At 42.7% G+C, this 16,717-nt stretch overlaps 2 protein-coding genes across 3 annotated transcripts in view; one reads left to right on the top strand and one right to left on the bottom strand.

The window, feature by feature from the left end:
* Positions 1-9,579, top strand: part of LOC139540678 (adhesion G protein-coupled receptor D2) — a 143,630-nt gene extending 134,051 nt beyond the window's left edge. For both annotated transcript variants that reach the window (XM_071344530.1, XM_071344529.1), the window contains one exon: positions 9,001-9,579. In XM_071344530.1, the coding sequence (XP_071200631.1) occupies positions 9,001-9,138 (138 nt within the window). In that variant the 3' untranslated portion in view covers positions 9,139-9,579. The remainder of the gene's footprint in view (positions 1-9,000) is intronic.
* Positions 9,580-9,653: 74 nt separating this feature from the next.
* LOC139540679 (nuclear receptor subfamily 5 group A member 2-like) overlaps positions 9,654-16,717 on the bottom strand; it is a 110,925-nt gene continuing 103,861 nt past the window's right edge. The window contains exon 8 of the mRNA XM_071344531.1: positions 9,654-13,332. Within this exon, the coding sequence (XP_071200632.1) occupies positions 13,085-13,332 (248 nt within the window). The 3' untranslated portion in view covers positions 9,654-13,084. The remainder of the gene's footprint in view (positions 13,333-16,717) is intronic.

The raw sequence follows: 16,717 nt of genomic DNA, 5'->3' as shown, positions 1-16,717 counted from the left end.
GGAAACCTGGTACGTGGAGCTGCCACAGGGCTTACCAGGCTGGGGAGACATACTGGAGGCCTGGTACGTGGAACCGGAACAGGTCTCATTGGACTGGGGAGATGCACTGGAAGCCTGGTGTGTGGAGCAGGCACCGGATACACTGAGCCGTGGAGGCGCACTGGAGGTCTCGAGCGTAGAGCTGGCACAACCCATCCTGGCTGGATGCCCACTTCCGCCCGGCTAATGCGGTGCGCTGGCACAGAGCGCACCGGCCTGTGAATGCTCACTGGAGACACCGTGCGCATCACCGCATAACACGGTGACTGACCAGTCACACGCTCCCCACGGTAAGCACGGGGAGTTGGATCAGATACATTTTAAATTTATTAAATGAACACCAAAAAAACAAAAAATATAAACGACACGTAAAGTATTGTAGCGCTAAACCAGTAACTAACAAAAACAAGATCCCACAACAGAAAGTGATTCCCAATCAGAGACAACGATAGACAGCTGCCTCTGATTGGGAACCATACTCGGCCAAAAACAAAGAAATAGACAACATAGAATGCCCACCCCAAATCACACCCTGACCTAACCAAAAAGAGAAATAAAACGTCTCTCTAAGGTCAGGGCGTGACAACATGGCCTCCTTTTCTCTCTCTCTCTCTCTCTCTCTCTCTCTCTCTCTCTCTCTCTCTCTCTCTCTCTCTCTCTCTCTCCCTCCACCACCCTCTCTCGCTCTCTCTCCCTCTCTCCCTCCACCACCCTCTCTCGCTCTCTCTCTCTCTCACTCTCTTTCTCTCTCTCTCTCTCTCTCTCTCTCTCTCTCTCTCTCTCTCTCTCTCTCTCTCTCTCTCTCAGGGGAGCCCCTCTGGCCCTGAGCCAGTCTCTGGTTGCACGTGATATTGATCTGATCTACCTGCTAGTCTCGGTGGTACTGCCTCAGGCCTACTCCAGCCTCTACACCGCTCCATACCGCATTGGTTCAGTGCTAACATTCATACTTGACTTGGAAAGATGGCTGGAAGGGAATGGAGAAGCAGTGTCTAATATCATAGCCAGTCCTCAGAGAGACTGGGTAGAATGGCAGTCAATTGGAGGTGTTTTAGCAGAACATGCTCTTGCCATCAATCTTGTATCGATCCCTGTGTTGAAGACACAATGGAAGGGTATCTGTCAGTATGCGTTTCAATCAGTGTTCTGTTCTCCCTTATATCACATTTTGTGAGTGTAGTGTGAGGACATCCCGAGTATTTCAGACCCAGAGACACACAGACACACCCTCTTTCACACACACCCTCAGCGTCATTGTTATGTCAGGAGTAGCGTGCTTGATCCTCCACAGGTCAACGACAGCTTGACAGGCTGTCGTGGTCTGAAGGTGACAAGAAGCAGCTCCCTGCCGACACACTCAACCAACCTCTCCTCTCCCCTCTTCCTCCTCTTCTCACCTCTTCTCTTTCTTTTCCCCTTTCCTCTCTTCCTCTCCCCTCCTTTCTTCCCTCATCTTTTATCCTCTCCTCTCCCATCCTCTCCATCGTGACCCTAACAGATGCAGAGCCCTATTCCCCGGGCTCCCCCCCACCCCCCCACACAGTTCCCTGTGATGAATCCACAGGCCCTGTGATGTGCTTTCTCTGTGTAAGTGTGTGGTTTTCCTGGGCCTCTGATGGTGTATGGCTGTCGTCAGGGACCTGGATCCCGGGCTCTTACTTGTGGCTCTTTCTTGGGGCCTCTTGGGACCTTGCAGCAGCCAAAATAAATGATGTTTCCCATTACAACTACCTATCTGCTGCTGCTAGGAACAGCTGTTTGGATCTGAGCGCCCGCCAAACATTGTTCTGTGTCGCGAGAGAGACAGGGGAAGAAAGGAAGGAAGAGAGAAGGAGCGAGGGAATGAAAGGAGAGATACTGTTGTTGGAGTTTGTGTTGTGGCAGTTTGTCTTTGTCCTTAAGGTGTCTCTGTGTTAGCCGGTGCCTCGCACTCATGCAGGCACATATCAAATGTACGTATGTACACACACACACACACAAACAAACCCAGACACATACACACACACACACACACACACAAGGCATACCTCCCATTCCCATCTTCCCCCCAGATTGGGAGGTTGTGCACATTTTTGTTTGTCACACAAAGTGTCAAACACGCTTCTCTCCTGACTCAAGGACAAACAATATTTAGCTGCTGTGGTGGTGGTGGCTTAAAATAACCCACTTCAAAGTACCAGACCAGACAATGTTCATTTGTTTTACCTTTATTTATACAGGCAAGTGCATTAAGAATAGATTCTAATTTGCAATACATACCTGTCAAGAGGCGACCACAGCAGCAACATTACATTTGGGGCTCAACAATGTCACTTTTGTCCAAAATGACGGCTTAATTGACAGCATGTACATGGAGTCCAGACCCCTCCGGTTGACTTCTGACTCAACAATGTCACTTCTCCTCAAAATGGGGGCTTAGTTGACTGCATGGAGATGGAATCCAGACCCCTCCAGTTGACTTGTGTGAATGGTTGCGTTGCTTTAGTTTCCCACAGCAGGATTATGTGTATGGTGTTTGACTTGGGGTGTGAACCCTTCTGCTCCCCTGCTCTGTGTTCATTTTCCAGCTCAACATCAGCCAGTCCCCATTCAATCTGGAGTAAGCCTGGTTCCAGATCAGTTTGGGCCTTATAGACGGCTCCTTGTTTATTGTCATGCAAAAAGGGCTGGGACCAGGCTACGTTGGAGCGGTTTCTCCAGCAGGATTCTGTCTATTGAGTTTGTTTGCATTGGAATTAGCCTGGTCCTAGATCAGTTTGTGCTCTATAGCTATCTATTATGGTTGTTGTCATTCTAAACATACAAACAGATCTAGGACCAGGCTACATTGGCGTGGTTTCTCAACCAGGTTTCTCCTGTGTTGTGTTAGGGATAGCCTGATCCCAGGTCAGTTTGTGCCTTATAACCGACTCCTATGGTCTGTGTCATTCTAAACATAGGGGAGAATGGGGTTTTGTGAGCCATGTCTTACATTCAGCATCACTACACCAAGGGGAATATAGTATTCTTACTAACAAAGATATCTACATATATTCCAGGATGTTGTGTATCCCTGGAAATAATAATAATTCATGTAAACATAACAGTTTTTAAAACATAGCTTGTCCCAAAAAAAGTGGGTAAGTTTATGGTGTCCTGTGACAGTGGGTGTTGGTGCTGGTAGGTTAATGTGTAATTCATGGAATGGGGATATGATATAGGTATTGAATAGATATAGATCTCTGTTCAATATCACTTACCCTTCCATTTTTTGACCAGTTGTCTGGGACAGGAGTGTTGTTTTGATGTGCCAATTTGCAGAGGTGGGACCAAGTCACTATTATTTGAATCACAAGCAAGTCTCAAGTCACAAGGTCCGAGTCTCAAGTCGAGTCCAAAATAGAATGGGGCGAGTCAAGTCCAAGTCGTGCATTCTAAGAGCAAGTCGAGTCAAGTCACACGTTTTTTTATTTTTATTTTTTCAAATCAAATCTCAGGTCAAGTTTTTAAAAAATCTATACATGCAATGGCCTGTTCAACTTCATCGCGTTGTCTATTTATTGAGGCTACCAGACAGTCCTTTTCATTATTATGTCTACAACACATTTTGATTATGTAATAATTCATCTTCACAACAAATTCCAAATGAAAGCTTCATAAGTAAACAACACATTTCAAGCAATTTTGACATACCAAAAGACCAGTAAGCCTATGCTAGTAATTGTTGCTTAATGCCCCATTGCTGGTGAGCATGCAAAGGAAACAGCTAATATTCCCGATTACCTATTTTTTTGGGGGGGCTGCATATTTGTTTATGGTAATCCTCTCTCCCTACAATTAGACATTTGCGCTGCACCAGATCCTACAGCAAGTCTGTACATCAAATCATCAATCTGTTCACTAGCTCAGTGGTTCTCAAACTTCTTGAACCAGGACCCCCCCAAAAAGGAGTGGTTCGAAGCTTGTGACACCCCGGCGCACGTGCACAATCGCTGCACAAATGTAGCCTGTCATTACAGCCATAAACGTGATGCACTTCCAAAACGCAAGATACAGAAATAAACAGCGTTTTACACCTGCATTTTGAACTGAAAGTCATTCATGTTAGCAAGTAGGGATATCATGTCACATTATCACGTCTCCGGAGTACAGAGTAAGTAGGTTCATATAGCCTACCTGTGTGCAGCGGAGGTTGAGGTTGCAGGATCGGATGGAAAGTATGATCAGTCTGTGTAGACGTTTTCTTCTTCACAAATATTGTCATTCATTTGCCAGAATATGTTACATCTTCATACCATAAGTATTAAAGGTAGTGCGATGTTACAGCTAGCTTTAGACATATAGCCAATATCCACCACTGAGGTAAACAATTATAACCCACCCAAACTAGGCATATCTGAAATATGAAAATGATTAATGAAATCACCAGGCAGCCTATTGTTCTGGCAAAGATGCGCCCGTAACAGATTGCTAAACTGTATTTTATATGGATAATATAAATGTAGGTGGGCTACTCTGTTTTTGCTAGTCTAAATTGGAGGAAATTAAAAATGTGCCTTTGCGTGTGTAGTAATATGTGTAGCCTTTGCGTGCTCTGCCAATGTTGATGACTGGTCATTGGTCAACACTCGAGATGCGCGGAGATGTTATGGAAAAAGGAATTTGGTGCAATGCTGTAGGCCTATGTTAGTGACCAGATCGAATAAGCAAAAATATACATACAAATGGAAGGCTATATGTAACCTATTAAAATACGTATTAAATGATAACCTCTTCCAAAATATTTGGTCACATGATTCATTTTGTGTATGGTTTCCTAGAAACAATTGGTGGTTCAACTAACCCTTTTGCACACCTTACCCCACTCTCCCCTACAAACAGATCTATGATCAGGCTCTGTTGGAGTGGTTTATCCACAATCTCTAGCAGGTATGTGTTGGAGTTAGCCTGGCCCCAGATCAGTTTGTGCCGTGTAGCCAACTCCTATGTGCATTGTCATGCCAAACATATAGACTGATCTGCCGCATCTAGGTCTGTCTATTGGGTTTGATTTAAGGTGCCGTGTGTTTTAGTGTGAACCGTGCTTGGCCTGCTCGCTCCCTCTCCCCTCCCCTGCCCTGCTGGTCTGTGTTATTTCCTCAGCCCTCCATCAGTGGGTCACAATTCAAGGCTGCAGGGAGCCACAGGAGACAGAGGCCTGCTCAGGCCAGAGCTGCAGCACTGGGTTCCCTCAAAGTTCACTTCCCCCACTACCATGCAGTACATGTGGGGGTATGGGTGTGTGTGGGGGAGGGGTGGTAGGTGGGTGTGGGTAGTGGTGTGTTTGTGTGCCTCTTTGTGTGTGGGTGGGGGTGTTTGTGTGTAGGGTGGGTGGGTGGTATGGTGTGGGGGGATATGTGTGTGTCTACGTACGTGCTACATGAAGGGAAAGGGAGATGCGTGTTTCTAGTGTCAGTGAGTCAATCAGCAAGTGTTTCTGTGCTGAAACTGGTTACCTCCATTCATATGACATGTTATGTTCTTTTGTTGTGTCTGTGATAATGTGTGTGTCCAGTGTGACTGTTTGTTTCCCTTTTTCTCTGTGTGTGTGTGTGTTAGTGTACGTGTATGTGTCTGTGGGTTTGCACGTGTGTTTATGTGTGCATTCGTGTTTATGTGCGTGTCTGTGTTTCACTCTCCAATAAGCTGGCAGATGTGACCTTGAGTGGCATCCCCATGCTGATTTATCAAATGTTGTCTTCACAGCACAGTCTATTGTCACCTGACAAAGGCACATTTCCCGACTCAACAGTGATTGGCTATGATGGATCAATGTCCTTCCACACACAATGCATCTGAAATGATCAGTGTAAAGATGAACCTGTTTGGGTTCAACAATCTCCTCAGTAGAGTTATAGCTCTGTTCTAATGTTGCAATGGTATGGTTTGATGTCTATATTTGATGCACTAAATCAATGTATTTTCAAGAGTCTCCTCGATTTTTAATTGGAGTGGGAAAAATCTATTGGGGCAGTGTGTGTTGAAAAGTGTCGATTCGATATAAAAAGGGGTTCAACAACATGAGTTCAGGCAAAGCATGAATGTTAAGAAGATGTCACAGCTTTCAGTTTGTCACTTATTTCATCGTTACATATCTTTTTCTTCTCGTGGCACTCTTCTCGCCATTGGCGAACCAAAGGTCAGATTCCCACCACGACCAGTATTGTCCAAAGGCACTTGTCTGAGGCCTGGTGTGATTGTTTATTTGTGCCTATTGTCCCTACATGTGACGAGTTTAATGTCTCTTACAAAGGGGTGAGGCAAATGAGGAGAAAACAAGTTTTGGGAAAGACTTTGACTTTGGCCCTTTGAATTCGATGTTCTATCCGTCTCTTATCTCTAAATGGATTTCTGAAGTGCTCATTGGCTGGGGCTTTCAATTGAGCGTAACCTTGAGTTCTTTTTTATGTCGGATTTAAGTGCCGGTATGACATGAGCAGGACTGAATGCATGCTCCTCAATTTTCTAAATTGAAAAATCTCCATCCGATACTACGCCATTGTCCAGGCAATTAATGGAATGCTGAAAGAGGTTCAGGTGCTTAAAATAAAATAAAATGTATCCATGTTTTTTTCCTTTCCCTTTTTTCGACTTAATGACTAATAAGGATAATAAGAAAAACACAGCTTAATGCTGTAGTGTTCCTACTTAATGCTTATTTATGTATTATGCACGCATATAAATGAATAGGCCGTGTCCTTCGGTCCATTCCGTTTCAAAACCCGGCATATTTGTTTCTTAAGGTGAGGGTTTTGCATAACAATCAGCGCAATCCTATTCAAACGTTGGCCTATTAATTTAAGTCGTGCATTTTTGGGGGTTTGTCTAAAGGGCTGCTAACAATAAGCCGCAGTCGATGTTTCTCGTAAACTTGGGTAATTGGTCCTCAGATGAGTTCTGACATTTTTGGCCTCTTTCTCTTTCTTGTATTCAGTGAGATTTTCTTTTAAACATTAAAGCCTCTACCAGATATACTGTATCTGGTGGTTTTCTGGTACAGTATATGTAACTCAGAAAATGCTTCTGACATGATTGTTCATTTAGAGGAGCAGTACTGTAATGTTGTTTTACACAACTTTGTTTTGGAGGTGGAGGGGGGGGAGAAGAGTTTTTTTAATGTTTGCTTTGAGACACGATTTTGTATCTAACTTGTAATGCTACGACAGAGTGCGGCTTTTAAGGGGCAATCTGCAGTTGAAACAATAAAAGGCCTCCCTGCCACTGTTTCGGTAAAAAGATTAGGCTGAAGAAATGTAACCACTCTCAAATTCATAGACAGAGCTATGGATGCAAGGACTGACCATCCATGATATCAAAATAACAAGCTTATATTTTGGGTTCTGATGGGGTACAACTATTGAACTTAAGCGCATGAGGCATTTCTAAGTTATATTCTTCAAGAATCAATGGTTACATTATCATTCATTTATGGATGTAGCAACTGCAGATTGCCCCTTTTAAGGCACTTTTCTCGCAAAGATATCCAATCTGTCATCAACAGAACACTGAGAAACTCATGCCACCACTATGCGCTAACACATCCACTAAACTGCATATGTACCAACTAGTAGACCATGCCACTGTGGGGCTTTTTCATGGCAGGGCAGAGTGCGATATACCACGCGGGTGGCGTAACACAGCGAGAATGGAGCCCTCCTGTAAACGTTGTGGCTTGGCTGCCCTGTGGGCCTCCAGGGTAGATAGAGGAGGCTGGGGAAAGCAGGACCAGATGACTGCTCTGGATTTTCACTCGTCCCTGTCTATTTCAAATGTCTCTCTTCTGTTGAGTGGCATCATCTCTCACTCTTGGAGGAAGACCAAGTCCTTTCTCCTTGCGGCCCCTTCTGGTTGACTTAGAGTTGTGGAGGTGCCGGGGAACATATGAGAAGAACTAGCCAACATGCATGATGTGGTGCCATATTCTTAAGTGGTTGAGCAAAGATACAACTCCGGGGTGTTTCGACGTTGAGGGTGGGAGGGACAGTTGTTAGAAACGGACGGTGGTGTGTGTGCGTGTTAGAGAGAGGGAAACGGTTTATTTTTGTTGCTTTTGGCTATCTACTCGTTTGTTTATTTTTTTCCCTGTCTTAGAGTTGGAGCTTAGAGTTTTTGCTACTGCTACCTTCAGGGATGCGAGTAGCATGCATTTGTGAGTCTTTTTACCTGAGGCTGCCCTTGTTAGTGCCTGTGTATAAATGTATATACATTATTTATAAAAATTCACAGGGAGTGAAAAAAAGGTTTAATACATTTACAGACAGTAGAGAGAACAAGCACTGCAAGCAAAGCTGGGAGTTAGTTAGTTTGCATAGTAGTAAGGGGGGTAGTAGACAGGTGCTTTTTGACCAGCATATGCAATTTCATTGTACTAATGATAATAATAATAATATTGCTATAACCACAGCTACTAATAAATATTTAATGTGTATATTTGATTGGGACGGATAGAATTGAATAGTGACACATGGAATCGTCAGTCAGATTGCACTGCAATGTATGACGTGTGCTAATACAACATCAGTCATTTTAATAATGACAATAGTAGAATTTAGTGAAGGTTATTTATGTATCTTTATGTGTATACAAAGATATGTCCATTTTTGCGTAAGGGGGTGCTTTGTTTTAAAAACCGTGTCTTAAAGGGAAAATCCACTCAAACTATCGTTTGGTGTTTTTTAAATTAGTCTGTTGATACAGTCACAAAATGTTTTGCATGTCAGCAGTCAAGTTTTTATGATATTGGACTTTCAAGAAGCAAAGCGTCACCGGCCACATCATCATGTTGATGCAAAATGCATCTTGAAAAATGGCTCCCAAAAAAATGAGGCTGTATCAACAATGGACTAATGAAAAAAAATCCCAAAAGCTGATTTTTTTTGGTGTGGATTTTCCCTTTAACCACACACTCACACCACTCACTGTGCCTTCTTCCTCTTTTGACAGGATAACCCTCCCAAAGCCATGGAGGCCATGCTAGGTGGATGTAGCCTTCACGTACCCATGATGGACGTCGAGCTCACGTCTTGTTTCTCCCTCCCCGAAACCCTAACCCCCAGAAAACCTACGGCCTTGTATATATAGACTAACCCGTCTGTGTCCCTCATTACTTCTCTGTCATTTTGCTGTTTCTTTTCTTCTTTGTCTGCTTGTCTCTTGAGGTGGTGTTAATTTTTCAATATTTTTTTTCTATACTGATTCCGCATTGTCTCTGTACAGTATGTCATTTAATTTGTAACTTTTTGTAATGTTTTGTTGAATGACGGACGTGTTGTTAATTAGGTAAGAGAATTCAAGGCTGTATAAATGCATATATCGAAAGAATAAGGCAGCACTTTCTTTTACCAAGTAGTATGGAATAGTGATTTCAATGTCTCCCCCCCAAAAATGTGTTTAAAATAAACATACAGTACTCTTCACTGTTAAAATAATCATTTTCACTGTACATAAAGGTGCATATTTGCTTAAAATGACTGGGAATGCAACTAAAAACCTCCCCATTAAATGAACCATGTTGCATTCTGATTGAATTAACATTACTCTGTGTAAAAAATGAATGAACGGTAGAGTCACCTGCAGGAAGTGACAGCAAGGCGGTGTTGGCATATAATTATTTATTGAAATATGAAGAAAAAGTCCATCAGCTTTGAAAGAAACTCCCCAGAACAGGAAGTGGCAGGACATGGTGTCAATATGGGGGGGGGGGGGGTATGTGAGTGTGTTTCTGATTGTGAGAGAGAGTGTTTGAGTACTTCCAAGGCAGCTGTAGAACTTTACCAGAACACACAGAATGAGATGGGGGACTGAAAGAGATTGTCATTCAATACACACACTTAAGTACTGTAATGGATTCATGCCAAAATAAAAACATAAAAATTAATTTATTTTGGACTGTTGTTTTTCGATATCAGTGGGGGGTTTTCACCAAAGTGCATCGCATTTCGTAATAACGTGCGTCTATCGCGACTACATTTGTATTTGTTTTGGCATGAATTTGCTTCCATAGTTAAGCAGGGGACGAGAATAGAAAGTACAATACTTCATGGGGTTTAAAGCCAAAGGTTTAGCCAAAATAGCTTTTTTTCTGTCTTTTATAAAACACACTGCTCAGAATCGATACGGAATCAATTATTTAACCAACCACTAACATTTACAAAAGCAGAAATGTATGTACTGTAGATACCAAAAAATATTTTTGAATCACAGACGAATGTGAGGTGGATGATGTGATGGTGTTGAAGTGTACGTTATAAAGGAAGGAACGAGCACAGGTTCCATGCTGTAAAAAATACTTGTGACTCAATACAACCCATAACGCTGAAGAGCAGCGCTGTAGCGCAATTGAAATTTGAAGGTTCCGATTCAGCTGACATTTGCAGCGTTTACCGTGAATGCAGTCTCCACGATTGCGGGAACAATGCCTTTAAATTTCTATTGTGCTGTAGCGCAGGTCTTCAGCGCTACTGATTGAATCGAGCCCTTGATCCGTTTTGACGTAGATGACTTACAAAATGTAGACAGGCGGACTGATATATATATGTATGCATGTATGTGTATATATATGTATATATATATATATGTATCACAAATGTTTGGAGCATTATTTGTGTAAGACAACAATGTAATTCCACAAACGGACATTACGGAATGCCAAACTTCTGGACGGCTGGGGGGGAAAGCTGTTTGTTCGTTCAGTTATGACACATCACAGGTAACCACAGCTCACGGGACAAATGCAGTCTTTGGTATCAAACAAACAGGGCTGAAATGTGAAGCTAGTTGAAATTCAATGATAAGAAACAACTGATGCAAGGACAGTAACAATCACACCCATTAACTTAAATACAATACTTATATTTTTTTCCAATTTACAGCTCAGTATCCCATAGACATGTAATTTTAAAAAAATGACGATAATTTGTAAGATAATTGTTTTGTTCCTGAACTGCATCAATACATTTAAAAAAAAACATGCAACAGTAAACACATATATTTGGCTTTGTCACCTTGCGCTTATAACACACAAGAACAAAACCCAGGGCTGGATTCAATCTGTATCGCCGAAATATCGCGGAAGTTCTGCGTTAAAATTGAGAGGTCATTTCAGATTGAGCCGACACAGGCAGCATTTACCGTGAATGCAGTCTCCGCGAGCGCTGGAACGTTGCCTTTCATTTAATTTGCGCTATGAAGCGGATCTTCAGCCCTACGGATTGAATAGAGCCCCAAGACGCAATAAATTATTTTCATTGTTAAGCGTAACCAGTGACATACATTGAAAGCTAGAACATTGACAAACAAAAACAATTCTAAATAAAACAAGTGTCTGAAACTGAACTCTAACACAATATGCACATTTTTTGAATGCCAACAGAAAAACTGTTAGAAATGTAATGTCTTTAAGTGAGATTCCTTTTTGATTTTAGTGTCTCACGACATAATTAAGGACTGGACAAAGAAACAAAGAAAAAAGTTAAACACTGTACACACCAAAGAAAGCAAACCAGAGGAATCAATTTTGTGTTTTTAGTTTTTTTAGGAAATCATTGCTTTGCAATTTGCCTTGTCACAGTTATCTCCCACAGGACCGCTTGAATGTAAACACCACTTGAATTATTCTTATTTTTATTTTTTTACATTAATACTTTATATATATATTTGTACATATTTTCATTCACATCTGCACGGTTAGCTAGCATCGTAATGAAATAAGGCAAGACTCACATAACTGTGACATCACAAATGTATAATACTGATACTTAAGGTTTTGTTACTTTTTTTGTTTGATGTTGTTCTGCAGCAGGCTTTGGTCTGTTCGGACAAAAGGCAGCGTTTCTCAAATCTAGAATCATGCTTTCTTTCCAGTTCTAACGAAAGGGATACATATTTTTTGGGGGGAGGGGGAGCACACTCCATGTAGAACATTCAAATAACTTATCTATGGTGTGTAAAACACATTTTACTGAGGTAAATGGTAAACACTGTTGATATGAGATCCTTTTTGGGGGGTGGTTACAGGGTGGTTTACAAAGAGGAGCCTCAGAATGACCAAGAGGAGGAAAAAACAAATGTTTTCAAAAATAGTTTTTTTTGTTCTCTTCTTTTGTCCTGTCATGTTTTAATTAATTTTGTTCATCTGTTTTTTGGTGACTGGGGCTGCACACGAGTCTCTGGTCCGGTTCTGACGTTTTCACCAGTTCTTCGTTGCTGTCTGTCTGTCTGGCCTGTTAGCCATGCAGCTTCTTTGAAGCCGCTGGCTAAAGAGACTCTCGTCCAGCTGACAGTCTGCTCTGGTCAGCCCAATGCAGTCAGCTAATACAATACCAACACTGAAAAGCATAGGCCAGTCTAAAGAGAGCGAACCACCCACACGCCTTTGGCCAAAGTCACTGCTGTCTTCTGAAACCTTCATCACAGATATCACTCTTCATTGCTCAAAACCCTTCAACAGTATGGGAGGTGCAGAATACTCATGGTTTGCTTGTTTGTTACTTTAGTTACAGTCTGCTAGTCCTTGTATCACCTTGATGGTTTGTGTTTTTATTAAAAGCAGGGGAAAAAATGATCTCCCATGTACAGAGTCCAATGTACAGTTTTCAAATGTTTTCGCCGTTTCTCTCCGTCTCTCACAGCTTTACCCAGGGCCCCAGACACACCTGTCTTAAAGTAAAGGGATGTGTGTGTGTGTATATGTAATATGCATGTTGTATGAATTTGAACGTGTGTGCTTTTGCATATGTGTTTGTTTATTTGTGTGTGTGTGTGTGTGTGTGTCTGTGTGTGTGTGTGTGTGTGTGTACACAGCATTTGTAAGTGTGGGTGTCAGTTTCTGCATGTGTTCTTTCCTGTTTGTGTGCCAAGGATGGTTGATCATTGCGATGAAGGAAAAGGACTGATGCCTCCCGCCCCAGAATCACAAAGTCTAGCTCTAACATGGGCAGAGTTTGTTCTGAGTCGGGTAAGGGCTGGAGTCTCAACAAACAAAACCGCAAAAACTAGTTCAGGGTCCAGCGTCCCGCCTGCAGTCTCATCAGGCTCTCTTGGCGTGTAGCATCTCGATGAGCAGGTTGTTGCAGGGCACGTCTCCGTTCAGGTGCTTGTAGTAGAGGTACTCCTCGGCCTGGAGGCTGATGGCTCGGATCTCAGGCAGCCGCAGGAGCAGCTGGCCAAACTTGTCTGTCTGCTGCGGGTAGTTGCACATGACGTAGTCCAGCAGGGCCGCGTTCACCTGCTCCTGGACGCTCTCCACCAGGTGGAAGTTCTCCAGGTTCTTCACGTCTGGAAAGAGAGAGGGGGAGAAACAGGAAACGGTGGTTAGCATTTGAAGGAAACCGAAATGGTCAATAGCAACACATCAGGTTGCGTATATTGATCATTTCTCAGATGCTGGGTATAAAAACCTTCATATATCACGAGTTGAGGATACCTGTACACTAATTTTAGGCCCTGAAAAGTACACCATATGTACACCTTCTCTTAGTGAGATGATAGAAGAGGCTAACATTCCAACAATGGAAAGTCATGGAAAGCAACCAAGAAACTAAACTGAACAAAAATATATAAATGCAACATGTTAAGTGTTGGTCCCATGTTTCATGAGCTGAAATAAAATATCCCAGGTGCTGAGGAGTATGTCTGTAAAAAAGCCCTTTTGTATGAAAAAAACTCATTCTGATTGGATGGGCCTGGCTCCCAAGTGGGTGGGCCTATGCCCTCACAGGCCCACCCATGACTGCGCCCCTGCCAAGTCATGTGAAATCAATAGATCAAGGCATAATGAATTTATTTCAATTGACTTATTTCCTTTCATGAACTGTAACTCAGCAGAACTCTTTTTTGTTGTTGTTGCATGTTGCGTTTATGTATTTTTGTTCAGTATAAATGAATGATACATATTTACATTTAGTTCACATAACATATATTAGATTTACATTTTCAAAACTTAGCAGGTGCTCTGATCTAGAGCCTGAAACAAGTGGGTAACGTGGTACTGTAGATGCTTTATCCAAGACAGATTAAAAAGATTCCAAATTATCCCCCTTCTATATTTCTTCGCTCTGGATTCTCTCAAGAGAATCAAATCGAAAGAGAATCAAATAAGAAAAGAAAAAATCTCCTCTGAGAAATTCTCCCCAGGAGTATATGAATTATGTAGGGCAGCATTACAGCTATGGAAGACTCTTTAAAATGAGTCCTTCCCCATTTCAAATTAAGCACCTAGACTACTTTACTGGCGTGTACTTTACACTTTTGTGTGGACATGGCTACATTTTGAATTGAAATCAAACTGTAAAGAAAGCTTATGACCAGTGACACATTTTCGTGTTGGAAAATATTTGAAAATATTGAAAGAATATAAACGTTTTACTATTAAAGTTATATATATTCACTGTTTCATACAGTAGCGGCTTTTCCATGTGGACTACAGAGCTTGGATTCTGTGATAGGATCAGAAATAAATACAGCATGGCCACCTGGCTAAATGAATGTCAGTGCACTACATAATGTATGCGCACCTAATGATAGGTGTCACAAGGCTATATTTAATCAAATACAGAGAGAGGTGTGTGCATGGATGTTTATGTGTGTGCGCAGTGGCTATCTGTGTGTGATCTTTTATACATCTTTGACCCCTGCTTGAGTGGGCTCTGGGAGCCCCTGTGCTCTCTGTGCTGGTGGAATGTGACGGGTGTCCCCATGTCTGGCTGACACACACACACACACACAGAGAGAGAGCGTGAGAGAAAGAGAGAGAGAGAGAGAGAGAGGAGGAGGAGATACATCAGCGCCTAATGAGGTCTAAAGAATGAGAAGTCATTCAAGGCACCTCACTCATTCTATGATTTCTATGATGCTCTGCACTGCTTTACTACAATGTGTGTGTGTGTGTGTGCCTGTGTGTGTGTGTGTGTGTGTGTGTGTGTGTGTGTGTGTGTGTGTGTGTGTGTGTGTGTGTGTGTGTGTGTGTGTGTGTGTGTGTGTGTGTGTGTGTGTACCTGTGTACCTGTGTTTGTGTGTGTGTGAGAGTGTGTGTTCACCCTGACCCCAGTGTGACACGTAGAGGCTAAATAAGGCCAAGAGAAGGGCAGGAAGAGAGATGAGGGGGAGGAGAGGCTCTGCCATTGACAAATGACCCTCCAAACAGACATTTGCTTTTTCCTGCCTGCTGCCACTCTGTGGTCTGTCTGTCTGACCTCACATCAGCCTCATCAACATCTCCCAAATGAGCTCCAACCAATTGACTCGGTCAATAGAAAAGAGGACTGTGACTTATGGTGTTAATGTTAGGACATACATCACTCCGAGTGTGTCTGACACATGTCATGTTCATTAGGACACGCCTTAGCAAAACATTTAAAAACCGTTTGTCAACAGAAAACTAAAACTTAAGGTTACTTTTATAACCCCAGTTCTCTGATAATGTGAGTGAGATGTATCACATATGGGGATCGCCAGGATCACCAATACTCTCGGAAGGACCTATCAAAAGTGTCTGTTGGAGACAGACAGGTATAGTGGTGAATGAGGTGAGACCCTCATCTCCTTATAAAGGAGCCACACTCCAACCTTCTTGTCATTCTCACTTACTTACTGACTTTATTGTCCCCACGGGGAAATTTTGTTGCAGTCTCATGTACACTTTTAAAGTGGCGTTTAAATACAAAACAAATTAACAATACACTTTTCATAACAGTTACATAGCAATGAAACGAGACTAGCCTGCTGGCCTTACTGGGTCGACAGGAACATTAACCCGAGCTATTCAGGAGGGATATCACACCTGGCACAAATTATTGTCTAGTTCTGTTTTTTCTGCTGAGGGGTGCCCTATACCTGCGTCCAGAGGGGAGTAGTCCAAAAGTCCGGGTACAGGGGGTCGCTTGAGTCTAAAATGATTTTGTGAGCCTTGCGGAGGGCCCTGACCATAAAGATCTCATCCAGTCTGTTTGACTCTCTTCCTTGCGCTCTTGCGAGCAGGGGAATGTGGTGATACATCTCACTCGAAAGTACTTGAAGTTCTCTTTCAAATACTTGTTTTGATAGATCACATATGGGGATATGGCCAACTCCCGTACTGCAAAACATGCTCTCCAAAACCTAGGGTAGTCAGAACCGAGAAGGTGCAACATCAGAACCAAGAAGGTGCAGAAACAACCTGTCGGGAAAAACATCATAACAAAGTGAGGGGAAGCCCAATACGTGGCACACAACATCTCAGTTTAATAAGATACACTACATGACCAAAAGTATGTGGACACCAGCTCGTCGAACATCTCATTCCAAAATTCATTGCCAATAATATAGAGTTGGTCCCCCCTTTGCTGCTATAACAGCCTCCACTCTTTTGGGAAGGCTTTCCACTAGATGTTGGAACATTGCTGCAGGGCTTGCTTCCATTTAGCCACAAGAGCATTAGTGAGGTCGGGCTCTGATGTTGGGAAAACTAGGCCTGGCTCACATTCGGCGTTCCAATTCATCCCAATGGTGTTCAACGAGGTTGAGATCAGGGCTCTGTGCACGCCAAGCTAGTTCTTCCACACCGATCTCGACAAACCATTTCTGTATGGACCTTTCTTTGCGCACAGTGGCATTATTATGCTGAAACAGGAAAGGGCTTTCTCCAAACTGTTGCCACAAAATCGGAAGCGCAGAATTGTATAGA

This window comes from Salvelinus alpinus, chromosome 16, assembly GCF_045679555.1.
Source record: "Salvelinus alpinus chromosome 16, SLU_Salpinus.1, whole genome shotgun sequence".
Lineage (NCBI taxonomy): Eukaryota > Metazoa > Chordata > Actinopteri > Salmoniformes > Salmonidae > Salvelinus > Salvelinus alpinus.
The sequence above is the reverse complement of the archived record's forward strand: the minus strand, read 5'-3'. Positions and strand labels throughout refer to the sequence as shown.